The 18069-nt window shown below is 52.1% G+C and overlaps 1 protein-coding gene across 3 annotated transcripts; it reads right to left on the reverse strand.

The window, feature by feature from the left end:
* Nucleotides 1–691: 691 nt before the first annotated feature.
* Nucleotides 692–18007, reverse strand: KLC4 (kinesin light chain 4). Of its 3 annotated transcripts, none has more exons than XM_058662718.1 (16): nt 17889–18007; nt 15814–16097; nt 12568–12798; nt 11227–11308; nt 8878–9097; nt 8324–8411; nt 6922–7023; nt 6554–6727; nt 6124–6223; nt 5867–5919; nt 5624–5694; nt 4977–5085; nt 4300–4437; nt 2068–2183; nt 1707–1770; nt 692–1157 (listed from the first exon to the last, which is right to left on the reverse strand). In XM_058662718.1, the coding sequence occupies exons 2-16, from the start codon at nt 16069–16071 to the stop codon at nt 1107–1109; spliced, it is 1857 nt and encodes a 618-aa protein (XP_058518701.1). In that variant the 5' UTR covers nt 16072–16097; nt 17889–18007; the 3' UTR covers nt 692–1106. The 3 variants fall into 3 exon arrangements, with proteins under 3 accessions (XP_058518701.1, XP_058518716.1, XP_058518710.1); XM_058662733.1 differs by lacking the exon at nt 17889–18007 and adding an exon at nt 17437–17689; XM_058662727.1 differs by lacking the exon at nt 17889–18007 and adding an exon at nt 17013–17149.
* Nucleotides 18008–18069: the final 62 nt, after the last annotated feature.

Below are 18069 nucleotides of genomic sequence, written 5' to 3' on the forward strand. Positions count from 1 at the left end.
AAACTGGACCCCAAGGTAGAAGCATCTACTGAACTCTGGAAGACCAGGCTGAAGGTTGTTAAACTGACATATTCATCCCAAGTCCATCTCCAAGGCAGTCTGGGCTGTGTCAGGGCATGGCCAAGCCTCCAGCTGTGGGGAGGCCCAGCACCGGCCCCTTGTTCCAGGCACCCCCCACCCCCAGCGCCACCACCCCCACATTCTTTCTTTGTTGTGAAAGCAGCAAGGGGTGTAGGAGGCGGGTCAAGAGGAGGCAAGCTTCAGAAGATGGGCCCCAGCTGTTGCAGAGGCCTCCAGGATGTGCTGAGAGCAGAGGGATGGTGCCTTGTCCCCCACTCCCCGGAGGGCCCCCCAGGCCTGCGCCCGCCTCCCTCCCCCCTCCGCAGCTGGGAGGAGGAGGAGGGGCAGCCACAAAAGGGCCTCACAGGCAGGAGAAGTGGCGCCAGGACCCCAGGGTCCTGCCACATGGCCACCACATGTCCCTGACAACCCAGTCCACAGCACCTTCTCCCTGGGTTGTGGGCCTCTTTCCCCATCCCCCAGATGCCTCCCTGCGGCCCTGCTGCAGGAAAGGATAGAAAGGCAAACCACCCCTGAAAGGTCCAAGACTCTGGCCCCATCTGCCACTCACTGCACCTCACCCCTCTGGGAAGGACCTTCCTGGGCTCTGCAGTCAGGACCCTGGGAGCAGAAAGATTACCTGATTCTTTTATTTAAGAAATGTGAAATACATGGACCTGAAGTGAGGTGGCGGAGGGGCGAGGTGGTGGCTACCAGCCCCTCCAGTGGAAAAGCCAGAAGCAGGCTTCATTTCTAAGGTGCATACCTGATTTGTGCCCACCTTGGGGGGCCCAGAGCTAGCTACTCTATAGGACCACCCAGTGGGGGGTGCAGAGTAGGGTAGGGGACAATACTCTGAGGGTCCTGCCTAACAGGGATTCCTGAGGAGGAAGCCAGAGACCCTATGAGGGTGGGGGGGCAGCATCTGGTTACCCTGCTGCCCCTCCTTCACTGTCCCACCTTGGGGTAGGGCAAGGATGGGAGCAGTGGGGAATGCTGTGAGTGTCCGCAGTGGAACCCAACAGGCCTTGGCGGATGGGTCAATGTCAGCTGCTTGAGGAGAGGTCGGTGGTGCTGGCGCTGAGGCCCCGGGAAACCTGAAACAACAAAGCAGCCCCATTATTCCAACGACCTCCCAGCATCCATCCCTCCCATTGGTGCATCCAGCCCGAGATCTTGGAGAGAAAGCCTGCAACTCAACCCCCAGCTCTGGGGGCCTTGGGTAGCCTCTGGAGAATCTTCTGGTGGGCATGGGGATGGTGGGCAGGCACAGTCTGGTGGAGGAACCTCTGGCATGTGCTCAGAATGCGTTGACACCAACAGCAGTCACTGCCATCAGAACGGCAATCCTGCTTCCCCAAAGGGAGGTCATACACTGTACCCCTAAGCCTCCAAGGTGAGGCCTATGGTGGCTCCAGATGATTGGTGAATTATTCATCACTCCAAAGTGCCATGTCAGAGAACATTGATTCCTACTCCCTCCCTGATTGATTGGCTACTGCTTCTGGCCCTCTGTGGTCACTGTGCCAGCAAGCTGTGCACCAGACTCCTCAAGGATAGCAGCTCCCCAGCTCTGCCCTCCTCCCTGATACCCACTTGGCTTGCGTCCTGGCTTTCATAGCCCCTGGTGCACTGTTTGCTCTCACCTGGAGGGGTGCTGCACTGGGTTGGTTCAGATAGTTCAAGGAGGCTGCCCGCTTCATGTTGCTGCTACAAGGATTAAAGAAAAACCGAGGCTCTTGTCCTGAGGCACTGCTACACAAATCAAAGTGCTTCCCCTCGTCCCCCACACCTCTCCCTTCTCCCTCTAACCCCCATCATGCTCTTAACTGCACCTCGAGTACTTTCATCCTCCACCCCACCCAGGGCACACCTTTGTCCTCCAACCCTCCCCACTGTGTCATCCCCCAGATCTCCACAGGATACTCTCCAAATACTAGGGGCTGAGAGGAATTGAAAGCAAGGGCTGACTCGCCTGCTTGGTCACCTCTCAACCTGGCCACGTACCTGGAGGGCCGAGGCTCTGTGCCCTGGAGCTTCCTCACCAGCAGCTCACTGCTCCTACGAAGTACATCCCGGATCTTGCCCAAAGAGCCACTTCTCTGCAGGGTGCCGCTGCCATCCTGGCAGAGACAGAGTGGGACAGTGAAAGCAAAGGGGCCTCCATGCCAGCTTGCTTCTGAGTCCTTTACTACATTATTCTGTACACAGTTCCCACCCTAAAGCCCAGGGATTGAAAATAAGAGACTGTGGGCCCGGCGGCGTGGCCTAGCGGCTAAAGTCCTCTCCTTGAAAGCCCCGGGATCCCATATGGGTGCCGGTTCTAATCCCGGCAGCTCCACTTCCCATCCAGCTCCCTGCTTGTGGCCTGGGAAAGCAGGGGAGGACGGCCCAATGCATTGGGACCCTGCACCCACGTGGGAGACCCACGTGGTTCCCGGTTCCAGGTTCCCGGCTTCGGATCGGCGTGCACCGGCCGTTGCGGCTCACTTGGGGAGTGAATCATTGGACGGAAGATCTTCCTCTCTGTCTCTCCTCCTCTCTGTATATCTGGCTGTAATAAAATGAATAAATCTTTAAAAAAAAAAAAAGAAGAGACTGTGGGGCAGGCCTGTGGGGGTGCTTTTGGTTACTGGGGACACCTGTATCCCATATCACAATGCCTTGGATTCTAGTCTTGGCTCTGCTCCCTATTCCAGCTTCCTGCTGATGCTCACCGTGGGAGGCAGTAGGTGACGGCTCAAGTACTTGGGTCCCTACCACCCATGTGGGGACTCAGACAGTGTTTCCAAGCTCCTGGCTTCAGCCTGACCCAGTATGCCTGATGTAGACATTTGGGGAAGAAGCCAGAAGATGGAATTTATGTCCAGCCGTGTCTCTCATCTTGTAGTGTGTGTGTTCCCTGCAGGCATATGTCCTTCAAACAAATAAGGTTTTTTTTTTTTAAGATTTATGTATTTTTATTGAAAAATCAGATATACAGAGAGGAGGAGAGACAGAGAGGAGGAGAGACAGAGAGGAAGATCTTCCATCCAATGGTTCACTCCCCAAGTGACCACAACAGTTGGAGCGGAGCCAATCTGAAGCCAGGAGCCAGGAATTTCCTCCGGGTCTCCCGTACAGGTACAGGGTCCCAAGGCTTTGGGCAGTCCTCAACTGCTTTCCCAGGCCACAGGCAGGGAGCTGGATGGGAAGCGGGGCTGCTGGGATTAAAACCGGTACCCATATGGGATCCTGGCGTGTTCAAGGCGAGGACTTTAACCACTATGCTATTGCACCGGGCCCTAATTAAAGTTTTTTTACAGAGGAAAATAAGAGCTCTGTCAAAAGCTGGCTCCCAGCGAAGGGCAAGAGAGGCCAAGGTGCCGGGTCCGTGTGATGGATGTGGAAGACAGGAAGGAGTGAGGAGCATTGCTTCCATTGCAGGCAGGGCCGCGAAGGAACCCCCCGCTGAGCAGGGCTATGGTGGGATGTTGCTTTGATCACTTGAATGCAGCCCGCTTTCCATTGCCGGACACTGGACTTCCCCACTGCGTTTTCAGTAATCTACCTAGGCATTGTCTGCCCCTGCGGGGTTAACGTGTCGTATCTATGTGAGCTTGAAAGTTGATGTTGCTGATATTCGCGTTTAGCAAAAAGGTTTTTACCTATTGCTGTCACAGCTGCCTTCATTGGCAATATACTGATCAGGGGTGTTAACTCCCCCTTTGGATCCTATGCTAATCAGAGGCATAGAGCAGTTACCTTTGCTTAGAATCCTCTTCTGCTATTGGCCATATGCTAATCAAGGGTGTTCTGTCCCCAGGTGGTGGGAACCTGTGTTCAGGGCTTTTCCTCTCCCATTGATCTTATGCTAATCAAGGGTACTAGTCTCCAGGTATAGGGGAAACCCATTCTTTCCCTCTTTCTTTGATCTTTGGGTCCTGCCTCCTGTGTTACATTTCCTCCCTTAGCTGATTCAAGAGGTATGTGTTACTGATTGAGCTTGCCTTAGGTGAGACAAACGTCAGAATTATCTTTAGCAACACCCATTTAATCATGACGTAAAAAGTCTGAGCCAGAGTTTAACTGATTCTGTATAAATAAAGCGGACGGCTTTATTGCTGTGTCCACAATCATCATGGAATCCTAGTGGTTCGTCTCTTTCTTTCTCTCTTTGTGCCGACTCCATGCACACTTCACGAGTTCTGAACCCCAGGCCGCAGCTGAACTCTGGCACCAAGGCACCGTCAGACTTACCCCTGACCACTCCACAGCCACCGAAGCATCTTCACCTCCCTCGAATTTCACACTGTCCCCAGGGCCCTCCTGAGAGGTCTTTCTGTTGCCGTCCCCCAGCAGCTCTGCCACCTTGGTCTGGCTAATCGGGTCAGTACCCTGGAAGGAAAGGAGATGGGACTTCTTACTCCATAATTCCTCCTGGGGTTGCAGCTTTCAACCTTTAGTCGCCATCAGCTGCTGCCAGGAGACCACTTTTCCTTCTGAACCACACTCACCTGTGCAAGGTATTCCTGCACAGAGCCACACACATACACACACATTTGGCCATTGCCCACAATGAACTGATCTCACCACCTACTAATGAAGGCTCAGAATTGAAAAACGGAGTTGGGGGCTGTCTTCAGTCTCACTTTTTCACCCATACTACCCACAGGGCTCCTTTGTGAAACAGCATGGCTTCCCCTGTGTAGCCCCACTTAGCGATGAGACTGGTGAATCTGCTGTCCTGACCTCAAAGGGCACGTGCAGGGTAAAAATAGGCTTAAAAAGAACCACGGGGCTTGCCTCACTGTCCTCTCTCACCTGTCTCCATCAGTGGAAACTCCTGGTCTTGGGGGACTCACGCAAAGTCCAAGGAACCCCCTGTTGTCAGAGCCCTCCCTTCTTGGGTCTCCATCCTTCTGACAGCCTCTGACCTGTTTCCGGGACCGCAGGGCACATTCCTCCAGGGTCTCAGCAGCCTCCAGCTTCCCTTGGCGCCTATACAGGGCTCCCAGGTTCCGCAGAGTCGTGTTGACTGTGGGGCTGCGGGAGACAAGACCCGGGATACAAACAAGAACAGCTTCAGCAAAGCAATCAGAAGAGAGGCAGCGGGCCCGGTGGCGTGGCCTAGCGGCAAAAGTCCTCGCCTTGAAAGCCCCGGGATCCCATATGGCCGCTGGTTCTAATCCCAGCAGCTCCACTTCCAATCCAGCTCCCTGCTTGTGACCTGGGAAAGCAGTTTGAGGACAGCCAAAGCCTTGGGACCCTGCACCCGCGTGAGAGACCCGGAAGAAGTTCCTGGTTCCCGGCTTCAGATCAGCAAGCACCGGCCCGTTGCAGCTCACTTGGGGAGTGAATCATCAGATGGAAGATCTTCCCCTCTGTCTCTCCTCCTCTCTGTATATCTGACTTTGTAGTGAAAAATAAATAAATCTTTAAAAAAAAAAAAAAGAGAGAGAGAGAGAGGTAGCAGAGCTAAGGCTAAGGCTGAGGCAGGGTCAAAGGCAAGGGCAGAAGGTCCAGGAGGTTGAGCTTGGGTGGAGGGCGGCCAAGGGTCCAGCTAGCTTTCCCTGCAGCTCACCTGCTCACTTTGCAGGCTTTGTACCAGCCTCCATACTCAGCATACGGTGTGCCGCCTTCCTGGTGCCGGCTCTGTGGAAAACGGGATGGGGAACGGGAGCCAACGATGAGACTACAGGGACGCTGGGGTGCAGGCTGGACCAGGGAAGGTACCATGTATCTGGGGCTTGGTGCAGGGGTAGGGAGGGAGCAGCAGGGCTGGTGGAAAGAGCAGGCTATCCTGGCACCTCCCACCCCCACTCACTTTGCTCATTTCCTCCCGCTCCTCCGCATGCATCCAGATGGGCTTGTGGTCGTCTGGGGGTGACACATGGAGTGGGGTGGGAGGTTACAGAACAGCGCCAGACAGTCTCAGGCAGCCAGGACTGACAGGGCTGGATGAAAGAGTCCCACTCCCTCTCCACTTAGAGAACCACTGCAACCTTAACCTCCCACCCACCCACCCCACCTTTCCTGGGCATTTCTTCCCTGCAGCTCCCACTCCAGGCCCTCACCACTCACCATCCACAGATCCAAACTCCTGCACGTGGGCACGGGTCAGGATCTCTTTGTACAGGGTCTCAGCCTCGGCATACTTGCCCTGCTTCAGGTAACAGGAAGCCTGGGGAATTGGGAGGCAAAATGGGGGAGCAAGAGATGGAAGGAGCCAAGGTCTTTGCCTGGCCCAGGGCCTCCACTTCCATCCCTCTCTTTCTCTGTGAATCTGCCTAGAAATCTTTCGGTTCTAGCTGCAGGGTCACTACACTCCCAAAGAGCTCTGTTGGAACTTCCACCATTGGCAGGAAGCAGCTCCTTAGCCTCCAAGGTCAGCCCCAAAGAGAGACATAGGATGGGTTAAGACTGATGTGCCAGATGCTGCTACTAGCCAGTCCCAGCACCCAGGTGGCCTGGGCCGTCCCCTCCTTCCACCCTGCGTCCTTGCCTTCCTTACCAGGTTGTTCTTGGTGCGGGCTACATTAGGGTTGTCCGGCCCTAGCTGCCCCTCATAGATGGCCAGCGCGCACTGGTAATAGCGTTCTACGGCCTCATACTTGCCCTGGTTCTGGCACAGGAGGGCCAGGTTGTTCAGCTGCTTGGCCACATCCGGATGGTCGGTGCCCAAGACCTGATAGGGGCCAAAGTGGCAGAAGGCCATAATGATGTGTGCACCCACATGTTGAGAGCAAAGGGAAGGAAGTGACAGAAGAGGGAACTGGGCAGAGGGGGTTAGGGAGGAAAATGAAGGCCAAGAGTAGACCAGAGGTCTGATATAGAGGAGGGGAGTCATGGGGACTGGGGACACTTGAGGGATTCAGGTACCTTTTCTCGGATCTCCAGTGCCCGCTGGCACAGTGGCTCCGCCTCCTTGTATTTGCCCCTTTTGCCATAGAGCACAGCCAGGTTGTTGAGCGTGGCAGCCACCTGAGAAGACAGGCCATGGCACTGTTGGGCCCCAGGCAGCACAACCCCAAGCCAGGTACTCTTTGCTGACACATTCAGGAACTGAGGGCAGGGAACCCACTCAGGGAGATGGCTCTGGGGCCCTGTGGGGTGTGTTCTGCCCTCTAGGGGGATTTTTAGAAATTTCTAGAAGTGCTTCCCCCTCACCCCCAGAGGGCTGAGGGGAGAAGTTGCTGTAAAGATCAGAACACTAGTGCCTTTGGAGAGGCAAGAACACAACAGATGTTCTGCATGTGTAGGGCAACTCTGCCAACTTTCTAATGTCCTGCCAGACACCCCAATGGTGGACAGCAAGCTTTGACTTCCGGCAGGGAGATCAAGATGGGAGTCATATATCCTGAGACCCATCATCCATGCCTGTCACATGCCTTGGGGAAAAAAAATACATATATGTTTCCCATTTTTTTTTCTACCTTGACAATCCATAATTTGTCTTTAGCCTGCTAGCCCTACTTAGTTACTTATGAGGTAATTTCTCTCATTTTCTTATCATATTCAAATCAGTCTGGCCTGTGATTACTGGTTATAACACTGCCTTTTAATCACGTATCCACCCACGCTTCTGCTCTTTCATTTTTCTATGAACTTCTGACGTGGAAGTTGCTGGTCTGCTTCTGAGTCCAAACTTCTGCCTCGTATATCACACCACCGTTTTATGTCTCCTAGCAGAGCTGTACTCAATACAAATGTTCTTGTCTTCTATTTATATCCTGTTGTACTTTGTTAAATTGCATTCATTGTTATCAGAAATTTCCTTGTTTTTCTTTCATGTTAGTTAGGATAGCATATTAACTTGCTTGAATGAGGGATGCGTTATTTGTGACTTAAATTTCAGGAGAACAGTTATTATAAAAAAAAAAGCAACATAGGGGCCAGCATAATGGCATTATCAGGCTAATCATCTGCCTGTGACATCAGGATCCCATAAGGGTGCTAGTTTTTGTTCTAGCTGCTGCTCCACTTCTCATCTAGCTCCCTGTTAATGGCCTGGGAAAGCAGCAAAGGATGGACCTTGATCCTCTTCACCCATGTGGGAGACATGGAAGAAACTCTTGGCCCCCAGTTTCAGACTGGGTCCAGCTCTGGCCAGCCACTGAGCCACTGAGCCACAGAGAACTAGGTGACACTGGGTGGTGCCAGGGAGAGAGGAGGTCCTGTGCCTCATGTCTGGGCATCCCAGTGAATGATCCCAGCAGAGAGATGAGCTAAGAGGGATGAAAGAGCAATGGTAGAGAGGACAGGGAAGGCAGGGCACACTGACAGCAGGGTGATCGGGGCCCAGAGTGCTCTCCCGGATGCTGAGGGCATCGTTCAGCAGATGCGCGGCTTCCTTATACTTATTCTGGTCCCTGGAAAAGGACAAAAGTGGCAGTGAGTATCTTGACCTGTACTCTCCAGCCTTCTCCTTCCCACCCTCCCTTCCTTGTAGGAATGTCTGGGGCACATGGGGTGACTGGGGACACCATGGAGACAGGCAGCCTGGTGTGGATGTGCATGGCAGGAGGGAGTTACACTGAAACATCCATCCCAGGATGCAGAGCACTACTATCCTAACAGGAGGCCACAGGAAGCCAGAGGTAAAGAGAGAGAGAGGGAGGGAGAGAGATACTCCCACCAAAGGAGAGACTAGAAGTCAACAGCTGACAGATGAATGTTATCTGAAGCCAAGCACCTGGCACAGAGAAGCGAGAGCTCTGGCACCCCACGGAGAATAACTTGACAATGCAGCAGGGACAAGAGGTGCCCTGTAGAGAGGAAGCGTGGGGCCAGAGGAGGGGCAGGCCCTGGCGGAGTCAGGTGGAGAGTGGCACTCACCGATACACCAAGGCCAGGATGTTGAGCATGGTCGCGACGTCAGGATGGCCACGGCCAGATGTGCGCTCCAGGTCCTCCAGAGCCTGCTTGCAGAGTGGCACAGCCACCTCATAGCGACCCTGGGCTGCGTACTGGATCACCAGGTTGTGCAGTGTCCGCAGCCTCGCTGGGATCTCGTATCCGCCCTGCTGGGCTGCTGCTGCACCCTGGCCGCGGGACACTGAGCCAGGCCAGAAAAGGAACAAGAGATGTCCTGCTTGCCCTTCCTCTCCTTCTGCCCGCCCAGTGCTCCCCTCCACGCCTTACTCCATACCTGTTCCCTCCACCAGACTTGCTACTGACATCTGAGCCTCCACTGCTATCCTTTTATCTGCTCCCTTGAACCTGTGGCCCCTGACAGTTCCGTTTGTTCTCAGTGATGCATTTGTTCAAGAAACATTTATTGAGGGCCCAAATCCTCGCCTTGAATGCGCCGGGATCCCATATGGGCGCTGATTCTAATCCCGGCAGCTCCACTTCCCATCCAGTTCCCTGCTTGTGGCCTGGGAAAGCAGTCGAGGACGGCCCAAAGCCTTGGGACCCTGCATCCGCCTGGGAGACCTGGAAGAGGCTCTGGGCTCCTGGCTTCGGAGCAGCCCAGCTCTGGCCACTGCGGCCACTTGGGGAGTGAATCATCAAATGGAAGATCTTCCTCTCTGTCTCTCCTCCTCTCTGTATATCTGACTTTCCAATAAAAATAAGTCTTCGGACCAGGGAGGAGAGCTTTCTTTGGTCCGAGCCTGGCTCCACCTCTGGACCCCCGCCCTCCCTCGTAATGACCATCGGGATCGCTTCGAAAACCCCTCACAGCAAACAAACAATCATACAAACTAAAAAAAAAACCTAAAATAAATAGACAAACAACAGAAAGTAGAGCTTGAAATCTGACAGGAAAGAGCTGGCGTGGATTGATTGGCTCATGCCTTGCTGGGTGGGACACAAAGATTAGTCACTCCTCACCATGGTGTTGAAGATTTTCCTGCACACCCCCCCCAAAAAAAAAAATGTTCTGCACCTTAAATGTCGACAAATATCTTGTTAGAGTTACAAGCCAGTCTAGATTATCCCAAAATCTGCCAAGATCAACAAAATTATACTTCAACACAACAAATGGCTAAATACTAAAATGAAATAGACACGAGACAGCTGAATGGTACCCTATAGCCATTTTAAGGTATATAGCAGCCAGTCCTGTATATAAACTAAAATTGAGATGTCAATGAGCTAATCATAGGTTGTGGTTAGGACTTGTTTTTTTTTTTTTTTTTTCTTTAACATACTGGTTACTCAAAACCATGTCAATTCCATAATATTGCAAATTGCTGTTGATGTTATATTGGGACTCTTAATTGACTGTGATGATATTATACCAGCTCTGACTTCGGACCAGAAATGGTCTCCCCAAGAAACTGTTCAACCCATCTGGACAATAAGTAGCTGGACTCCATGCTTGGTATATGTTTGCAAGGAAAGAATCTTGATTGAATTTGAACTGTAATACTGCATCAAGGTGGAGGAATCCACCAGGGGGGAGGGGAGGGGAGGGGTGGGGGGATTCCCAGAGCCTATGAAACTGTCACATAATACAAAATATTAATAAAAAAAAATAAGTCTTCAATAAGACTGAGCTGGGCCTGCATTGCATAGCATATTAAGCTCTGCCTGTCAGGAGCATCCCATATGAGCTCCAGACTGCACCACTTCTGATCTAGCTCCCTGTTGATGCACTTCGGAAAGCAGCATAAGGTCCAAGTGCTTGGGCACCTCATACCCATATGGGAGACCTGGATGGAATTCCAAATGCCTCGCTTCAGTCTAGCCCTTCCCTGGCAGCTATATCTATCTGGAGAATGAACCAGCAGATGCAAGATTTCTCTCTGTCTCTCCATCTAACAACCTTTTATATAAACAAATAAAACTTTAAAAAAATAATAACCTGGAATCAGTTGGGTTATGTTTTCCCTACCTGTAGAACATGTTGTTCTGTATTGGAATTGTCCCCGGAGCATAAAGGTCAGAAATATCCAGTTCCTTCCCTTCAAGAACACCAGCTATTCCCACCTCACGGTCATTCCCTCCACACTGTGAGCTCCCTACTGATGAGAGCTGTGTTGCTTTCATCATGTTATTCCTAGTGCTTGGCACCTATCATTTAATAACACCCCAGTGAGAGGGAGGAGGCTGAGAAAAATCAAAGGCCTAGCCCAGTCCTGCCCCTATTTCTGGACGCTGACATCCTGAGCACAGGGCTGGTGCCAGACCAGCCTCTTGTGGCCTTATTTCCCCCTCCGGCTCCAGAGGCCCACTCACGGCCGTTGCTGGAATCTTCTTCCTCCTCATTGGGGAACAGGTCATCCAGGGAATCCTTGGCAGTATCACCTTGCTTGTCTTCCTGGAAGGGAAGCAGCACCATGTTAGGGCCAAGACATCCCTGGGGGCCTCTGCAGGCCATGCCCTGACTAACGGACAGGGCCTCTGACCTGAGAAGACCAGCACCTGCCCAGCCATGCCCGGGACTCTTTTGTGGGCAGAAGCCAGAGATGTTTGTGACACATTCCCATGGCTTTCCCTTCCTTCACATCCAGGAAGTTCCTTTCCTAACCACCTTCACTGCCCAGCCTGCCTCTCTCCTCCTCTAATTACAGCCCTGTGCCGATGCCTGTGTGTTTACACTGATTATACGTCTGTCCCGTCTCTCCTAGAGCTGGAGAGTGTGTCTGACCCTATGAACACATGTCCAGTGTGTCTTGCTCAGCTTCACACCCATCGCCTGCGGCTGTCCGCTCACCTACTGCCTCACTGGGCAGAGTGTGCTTTTCCCATCAGCGAAGGCAACCTTATGCAAAGACCTCCAGGCCTTGGTACCCTCCACCTGCACAAGCGTGTCCCATGCACAGCCCTGCTGACTCTCTCTGGTGTGGTCCAGCTTTCTGGTCCTAGAACCTTCGCTTCAGTCCTCAGTCCTTTTTCCTTGGGGTCCTTCGAGATCCACCCCAAACCCTAGTCCAGTGAAAAATTTGAACTAAAGCCTACCCATCCTCTGTACCCAACCCATTCTAAGCATCCTTCCCCTGTCATCCTGGCCCTCAAGGACTGAGCTCCTTAGAATTCCTTCTGTACTCCCTCAGCACACAGCATTTCCTGCCTGTGTTCTCGCACATGTGCTCTGTTGCCTAAAGATGCATGATAAATTCAAGAAGGCAAAGTGTCTTCCATAGGTCTTCGTAGCTCTCTGCACACAACTTGTATTACCTAAGATACAGGGATAGGTAAGTACCTACTGAATAAGAATAAACTTTACACATCTCGACAGCAAATTTTAAGAGGATCTTGTTCAATCAGGTGATGATTTAGCACTTAGTGCTGTACACTGGAATTGGCCAGAGCCTGTCTGTGTCTCCCAGCCCTAAACACACATTTACCACTATGGAAGCAGCAGTTTAGTCTGCCGCCTTGTTCATGGGTGGAGCACTCAGTGCCTGATGTAATAAACATTTACCTAAATGTTCACCGAGTGATCAAAGAGTGCTTCTCCTTCAACCCTTACCTCGAAAAGGAATCTGGCCAGGTGAGGGAAAGGAGGATGACAGGGCAGGTGATGACTTCTCGACTAGTCCCTTACCCCGGCCAGTCGCTCCTGCCAGCACTCACCGCAGCATGCCCATCCTCATCGTACTGTCGCAGCTGTCCCAGGAACTCCAGGTGCTTTTTCTCCTCCTCTAGCTGCGCCACGGCCTGCTCACTGCGCTGCAGCCGCTGCTGGGTGCCTGCCAGCTCGTCCCGCAGCCACTGGTTCTCCTGGCACAGCCGCCGCACCTGAGCCCGCAGCTTTTGCTTCTCCGACTCCACGGTGCTCAGATGGCTGGCAAGGGCCAGCATCACCTAGGTGAGGCATATCCTGTGAGCTCCAGACTCTAGCGAGAGCCAACAGTCAGGAGGGGAGCTCCCTGGGAAGCAGTAAAAAGTACTGGCAGGAAACAGAGGAGCCCAGAGGCCAGGATTCTGGCTGGCAGCAGCGCTGTCCTCAAAACACACCCTGAATCCAATTCTCTCACCACTGTCACTGCTGTGATCCCAGGCCAACCCACCACCCATGTGGAATGCTACAGTAGCCTCCTCGATGCTCTCCCTGCTTCTACCCTAGTCTTGGTCTAACAGCGAGATGATGTCAAATTAGATCACAATATTCTTTGGTTGTTTAAAAAATTAAAGGGAGGAATTTGTTTATTTATATATTTGAGTTACAGAGAGAAAAGGACAAAGATAGACGAAAATCTCTATTCACTCATCTACTCTCTAAATTCCACAATAGTCAGACCAAGCCAAACCCAGCAGCCAGGAGCTTCTTCAAAGTCTATGACGTAGGTACAGGGGGGCCAAGCACTTGGGCCATCTTCTGCTGCTCTCCCAGGTACATTAGTAGAGAGAGATGGTTAGGAAGCGGAGCAGCTGGGACTTGAACTGGGCCCACGTAGGATGCCAACATTGCAGGCAGTTGCTTTAACCAGGTGTATCATTAACACCAGCCCCTGAGTCATTTCTTTCTGTAACAGTACAATAGGGGGCAGCATTGTGCAGTGGCTGCAGGGTGGGCACTCCATGGCTGAGTATACCTTTCAATTTCAAAAGCTCCACTTCTGATCCAGTTTTCTGTGAATTTCCCCTTGAAAGTAGTGGAAGATGGCCCTAGTAATTGGACTATGGCCTTCCACATGGAATTCCTAGTTTCTCATCGTGTTTGGAGTGACAAGACTGGCAGCGATTCATAACTGGTCAACTATCAAAACCACTTGAGCAAGAATCTCAGAGCATGCCCCACATCCGGGACCTGGGGTGGGTGGGAAATTGGGTGGAGCTTCTCCCTCAATAACCCCCTTTACCTCAGATACATGAAGGAAACAATATGGACATAATAGTCTTATCCACTTTCCTATAGCCCTTGAACCTTTTTACCCTAATTAACCATGTAAAGATTGTCAAAAATATAAAAATGGAAAAAAAAAAAAAGGAATTCCTGGTTTCTACAGGTTGGCTCAATTACAGCTGATCTAGACATTCAGAGAGAGAACCAGTATATGGAAGTTACTTCTACCTCTGTTAGCCTGCCTTTTAAATAAATAAATAGATCACATACTAAAACACAAAATGTCTAGGCAGGCATGGTGGCATATCAGGCTAAACTTCCACCTGCATTGGGATCTGCTTCTAGTCCCGGCTGCTCCACTTTCAATCCAGCTCCCTGTTAACATGCATGGGAAAGCAGCAGAGGATCTTGGGCCCCTGCAACCATGTGAGAGACCTGGAGGAAGCTCCTGTGCCCCAGCTTCAGACTTGCCCAGTTTTTGTCATTGACCATTTGGGGAGTGAACCAGCAAATGGAAAATCTCTGTCTCTCCCTCTCTGTCCTGTAACTCTTTCAAGTAAAAAAAAAAAAAAACCTTAAAAAAAAATCTTTCGGGCCCGGCGGCGTGGCCTAGCGGCTAAAGTCCTCGCCTTGAAAGCCCCGGAAACCCATATGGGTGCCGGTTCTAATCCCGGCAGCTCCACTTCCCATCCAGCTCCCTGCTTGTGGCCTGGGAAAGCAGTTGAGGACGGCCCAAGGCTTTGGGACACTGCACCCGCGTGGGAGACCTGGAAGAGGTTCCAGGTTCCCGGCTTCGGATCGGCGCGCATCGGCCCGTTGCGGCTCACTTGGGGAGTGAATCATTGGACGGAAGATCTTCCTCTCTGTCTCTCCTCCTTTGTGTATATCTGGCTGTAATAAAAATGAATAAATCTTTAAAAAAAATATTTCAATAAATATTAAAAAAAAAAAAAGATGGTTTGGACAAGGTCCAGGACTATGATACAGTAGTTTGGACCCCAGCTGTTCCACTTCTGATCCAGATCTCCACTAATGCACCTAGGAAAACAGAGGAAGACAGCCCAAGTGCTTGGGCCCCTGCAGCCACATGGGAGACCCAGAAGAAGCTCCTGGCTCCTGGCTTCAGCCTGGCCTGGCCCAGCTGTTGCAGCCATTATCCTACAAGAAGAGTCTGGATTTGGTTCCCAGCTCTGGCTCCTGATTCTAGCTTCCTACTGGTACAGACACCAGGAGACCATGGGGTAGCTCAAGTCACTGGGTTCCTGCCACCTATGTAGGAGATCTGCTGGCTGCTGGCTTCAGTTCTGGCCAATTCCTGGTTGCTGTGGGCACTGGGGATATGCACCAGCAAGCAGGTAGGGGGCTTTTTCAGTCTGCATCTCCTTCCGTATTCCTCTCAAAGCAAAGCCAAATAAAACAAAACAATAAGTGGCAAAACATCTCAACAGTTTCCATCTCAAAGTAAAGGCCACTTGCACATGATTGATCTCTTTCTCCCAAGCCCATCACCCACTCAACTGACTTTATGGTTGCACTGCAACCATACCAGCTCCTTGCTTTTGAATGAACTCACCAGCAGATCTCAAGTTCTGGGCCTCTGCTTTGGCTGTTTAGTCTGTTTAGGAGACTATAACTTTAGTTATTGCATTATTCATTCCCTCACCTGTAAGGCTTGGTTCAAATATAACCCTTCCATCGAGGCCAATCTGGATTCATGTTAGCTAAAACTGCACCCTCTCCCATTCTCTCTCGTTCCTTCCCTTGCTTTCTTTCTACTCTCAGCAAGTATTGCTCTGTCATACTGTGTTGTTTACCCATTTATTTGTGTGTTGCCTGTCTCCCCGAATTAGAATATGAGCCTCAATGCGGCAGAAATGTTCTGATGAATCTCTGCCCATAGTAAGAGCTTAATACATATTTACTGAAGTAAGCAAGCATTTAGGACAAGTTAATCCCAAATGACTCAAACCTCCAATCAGACAGCCGCTCCTCCACCCACCCTGCCGCGTCCAGCACCACCTCCAGCAGCTCACCTGGGCCTCACTCAGTCCCAGCTCTATGTTCTCCATAGATCGGCGCAGCTGCCGGGCCTTCTCATGCACCAGCCCCTCCTCATGGCCTCCCTGCTGCAAGCACTCGATGGTCTGGGACAGGCTTTGCAGCACAGCCTGGTGCTCACTGCGCAGGGCCTCCAAGCCTTGGCTCACAAGTCGGGTGCTTCCCAGGATCTCCTCCTGGCTGAGTCGGTGCCCAGCAGGCTCATCCCGTGGCCCCAGCACCAGGCCTGACATCCTGGCCGGGGGGAACCTCGCCTCGACTAGAAGGAAACAAGAGACAGACAACTGGGCATCCGGAAGAGCTCCTGGCTCCTGACTTTGACCAGCGCAGCTCCAGCTGCTGCGGTCACTTGGGGAGTGAATTATCAGACAGAAGATTTTCTCTGTCTCTCCTCCTCTCTCTATGTATCTGACTTTGCAACCAAAATGAATAAATCTTTAAAAAAAGAAGAGAAGAGAGATAGCAGTAAAGGACTCAAACAGGGGTCAGCATCGTGGCGTGGTAGATTAAGCTGCCTACAATATTGGCATCCCATGTCAATACCAGTTGGAGTTTAACTCCTGGCTGTTTTACTTTTGACCCAGTGCCCTCCTAATGCACCTGCAAAAGCAGTGAAAGGTGACGCATGTGTTTGGGCCCACATGGGAGTCCTGGTGGAGATAGATACAGACTTCAGGCTCTCGGCTTTGGACTGGCCAGCCCTGGCCATTGCAGCTGTTTGCAGGAGTGAGCCAGACCTCTCTCTCTCTCTTATTAAAACTTTGCCTTTCAAATAAATAAAAATAAATCTTTTAAAAATAAATGAATTAAAAATGGTGTTTGGGGGAGTCGCAAAAGGGACAGGGTTAAAATAGGAAATATGCAAAAAACAGTGTTGGGGTTTCAAGAAACAAAAGGAAGGAATAAGAAGTTTCAAAGTTACACAAGAAGTTGAAAGCGGGGGGGGGGGGGGGGGGAGAAAAAAGTCAGGAACTATCCTTGCAGGATCACATGAGAGAGCTCAGGAGTTGCAGGCTGAGACACCCACAGAAGCAAGCCCAGCATCTCCCCAACTAGCCAGTGTTGCCTCTCTTCCCTCTAAGTCCCACTTCTCAGGACTTGGGGTGCCTTCTCCCCAAAGGGCTTTGGCTTGCTTTCCAAAGGGCTTTGCTTTCCATCCAAGAAGTCCTCTTACCTGTGTACCCAGCAGAGCCCTCAGCCACGGGGATCAGGACTGAGCCCGGAAGAAACTGCCCGTAGCCAGGGATTCAGAAGGATTTGCCTAGCTCAAAGTCCAGAAGTCCTTTGTTCCCACCCCTCCACTCCCCACTTCACAGCCACCCAGAGGATCTGGCACCAAGCCCCACCCAGGACAAGCACACTCCCTCTTTCCTGCCCACAGATTTCTAAAGATGACCCATGTACCCCCTCCTTCCCCAAGGCACCTCCTCTCCAGGCCTGGGTGCTACTTTGTCCCTAGAAGGGAATTAAAGATAGATCTAATTTAAAAAAAAAAAAAAAAAAAACGCTGCCCCAGGGGTTATGTCTGGGAGAGGTTGGAGAGGAAGCCGGGTCACTCCCAGTCCAGTCACTTCCTTGGCTTTTAATGTCAGGATCACCTGCTAATGGGCTCTGCCGGGAATCACCTTACGGTGTCTCCCCAAGTCCAGGGAAGCATGGGAGGTGTCCCGGGCAGTGCGGGATGTCGGGACGGGGAAGCAGCACTGGGAGCTGGTGTTCCGACCCGGGACTGCGGTGAAGGACCTGTCCCGGGCGCCGGGGTGGGGACACACTGACGTGAGCAGGGCGGGAGAGCGGGGGTGGACGCCCGCAGAGACCGCGGCTAGACTAGCCGAGGTCACCGAGTCAGTAGGCTGCGCAGGGGGCGGGACTGGCAGTCTGTCTGTCCGTCTTCACGCCGAGGGGCGGGGAAGCATCAAGGGGGGCGGGGTTTTTGAATTTGGAGTTATGTAGCGTTTGTCGCAGGAGGGCTGGCCATGCGTCACGGAGTCTAGAATGAGAGATGGAGGGACCTCAAATCTCAGCCCCAGAGATGCCCGCAAAGACTCACCTGCAGTCTGTCGGTCCGGCCGCTTCCTTTGCCAGTACTATCCCTTTAAATCCATCATGGCTGCCGCTCGAGGAAACTGTTTTGACGGCTCTAAGGGGCGGGGGCCTGTTTTGCAGTCACATGACCAGAGAGCCACCCGAGCATTGGCTCTAACGACAAGGAAAGGCGGTGCGTGACCAGT

The sequence above is a fragment of the Ochotona princeps genome, chromosome 1 (assembly GCF_030435755.1).
Source record: "Ochotona princeps isolate mOchPri1 chromosome 1, mOchPri1.hap1, whole genome shotgun sequence".
Lineage (NCBI taxonomy): Eukaryota > Metazoa > Chordata > Mammalia > Lagomorpha > Ochotonidae > Ochotona > Ochotona princeps.

What these genes read in the sequence shown, in the direction of transcription:
- KLC4 (XM_058662718.1), bottom strand. Translation starts at nt 16,071, where the DNA reads ATGTCAGGCCTGGTGCTGGGGCCACGGGATGAGCCTGCTGGGCACCGA. An exon ending in CCCGCACCAAGAACAACCTG is followed by an intron (nt 6,224 to 6,553) that starts GTAAGGAAGGCA and finishes CCAATTCCCCAG; the next exon opens with GCTTCCTGTTACCTGAAGCA. An exon ending in AAAGCCTGCAAAGTGAGCAG is followed by an intron (nt 5,086 to 5,623) that starts GTGAGCTGCAGG and finishes TGTCTCCCGCAG; the next exon opens with CCCCACAGTCAACACGACTC.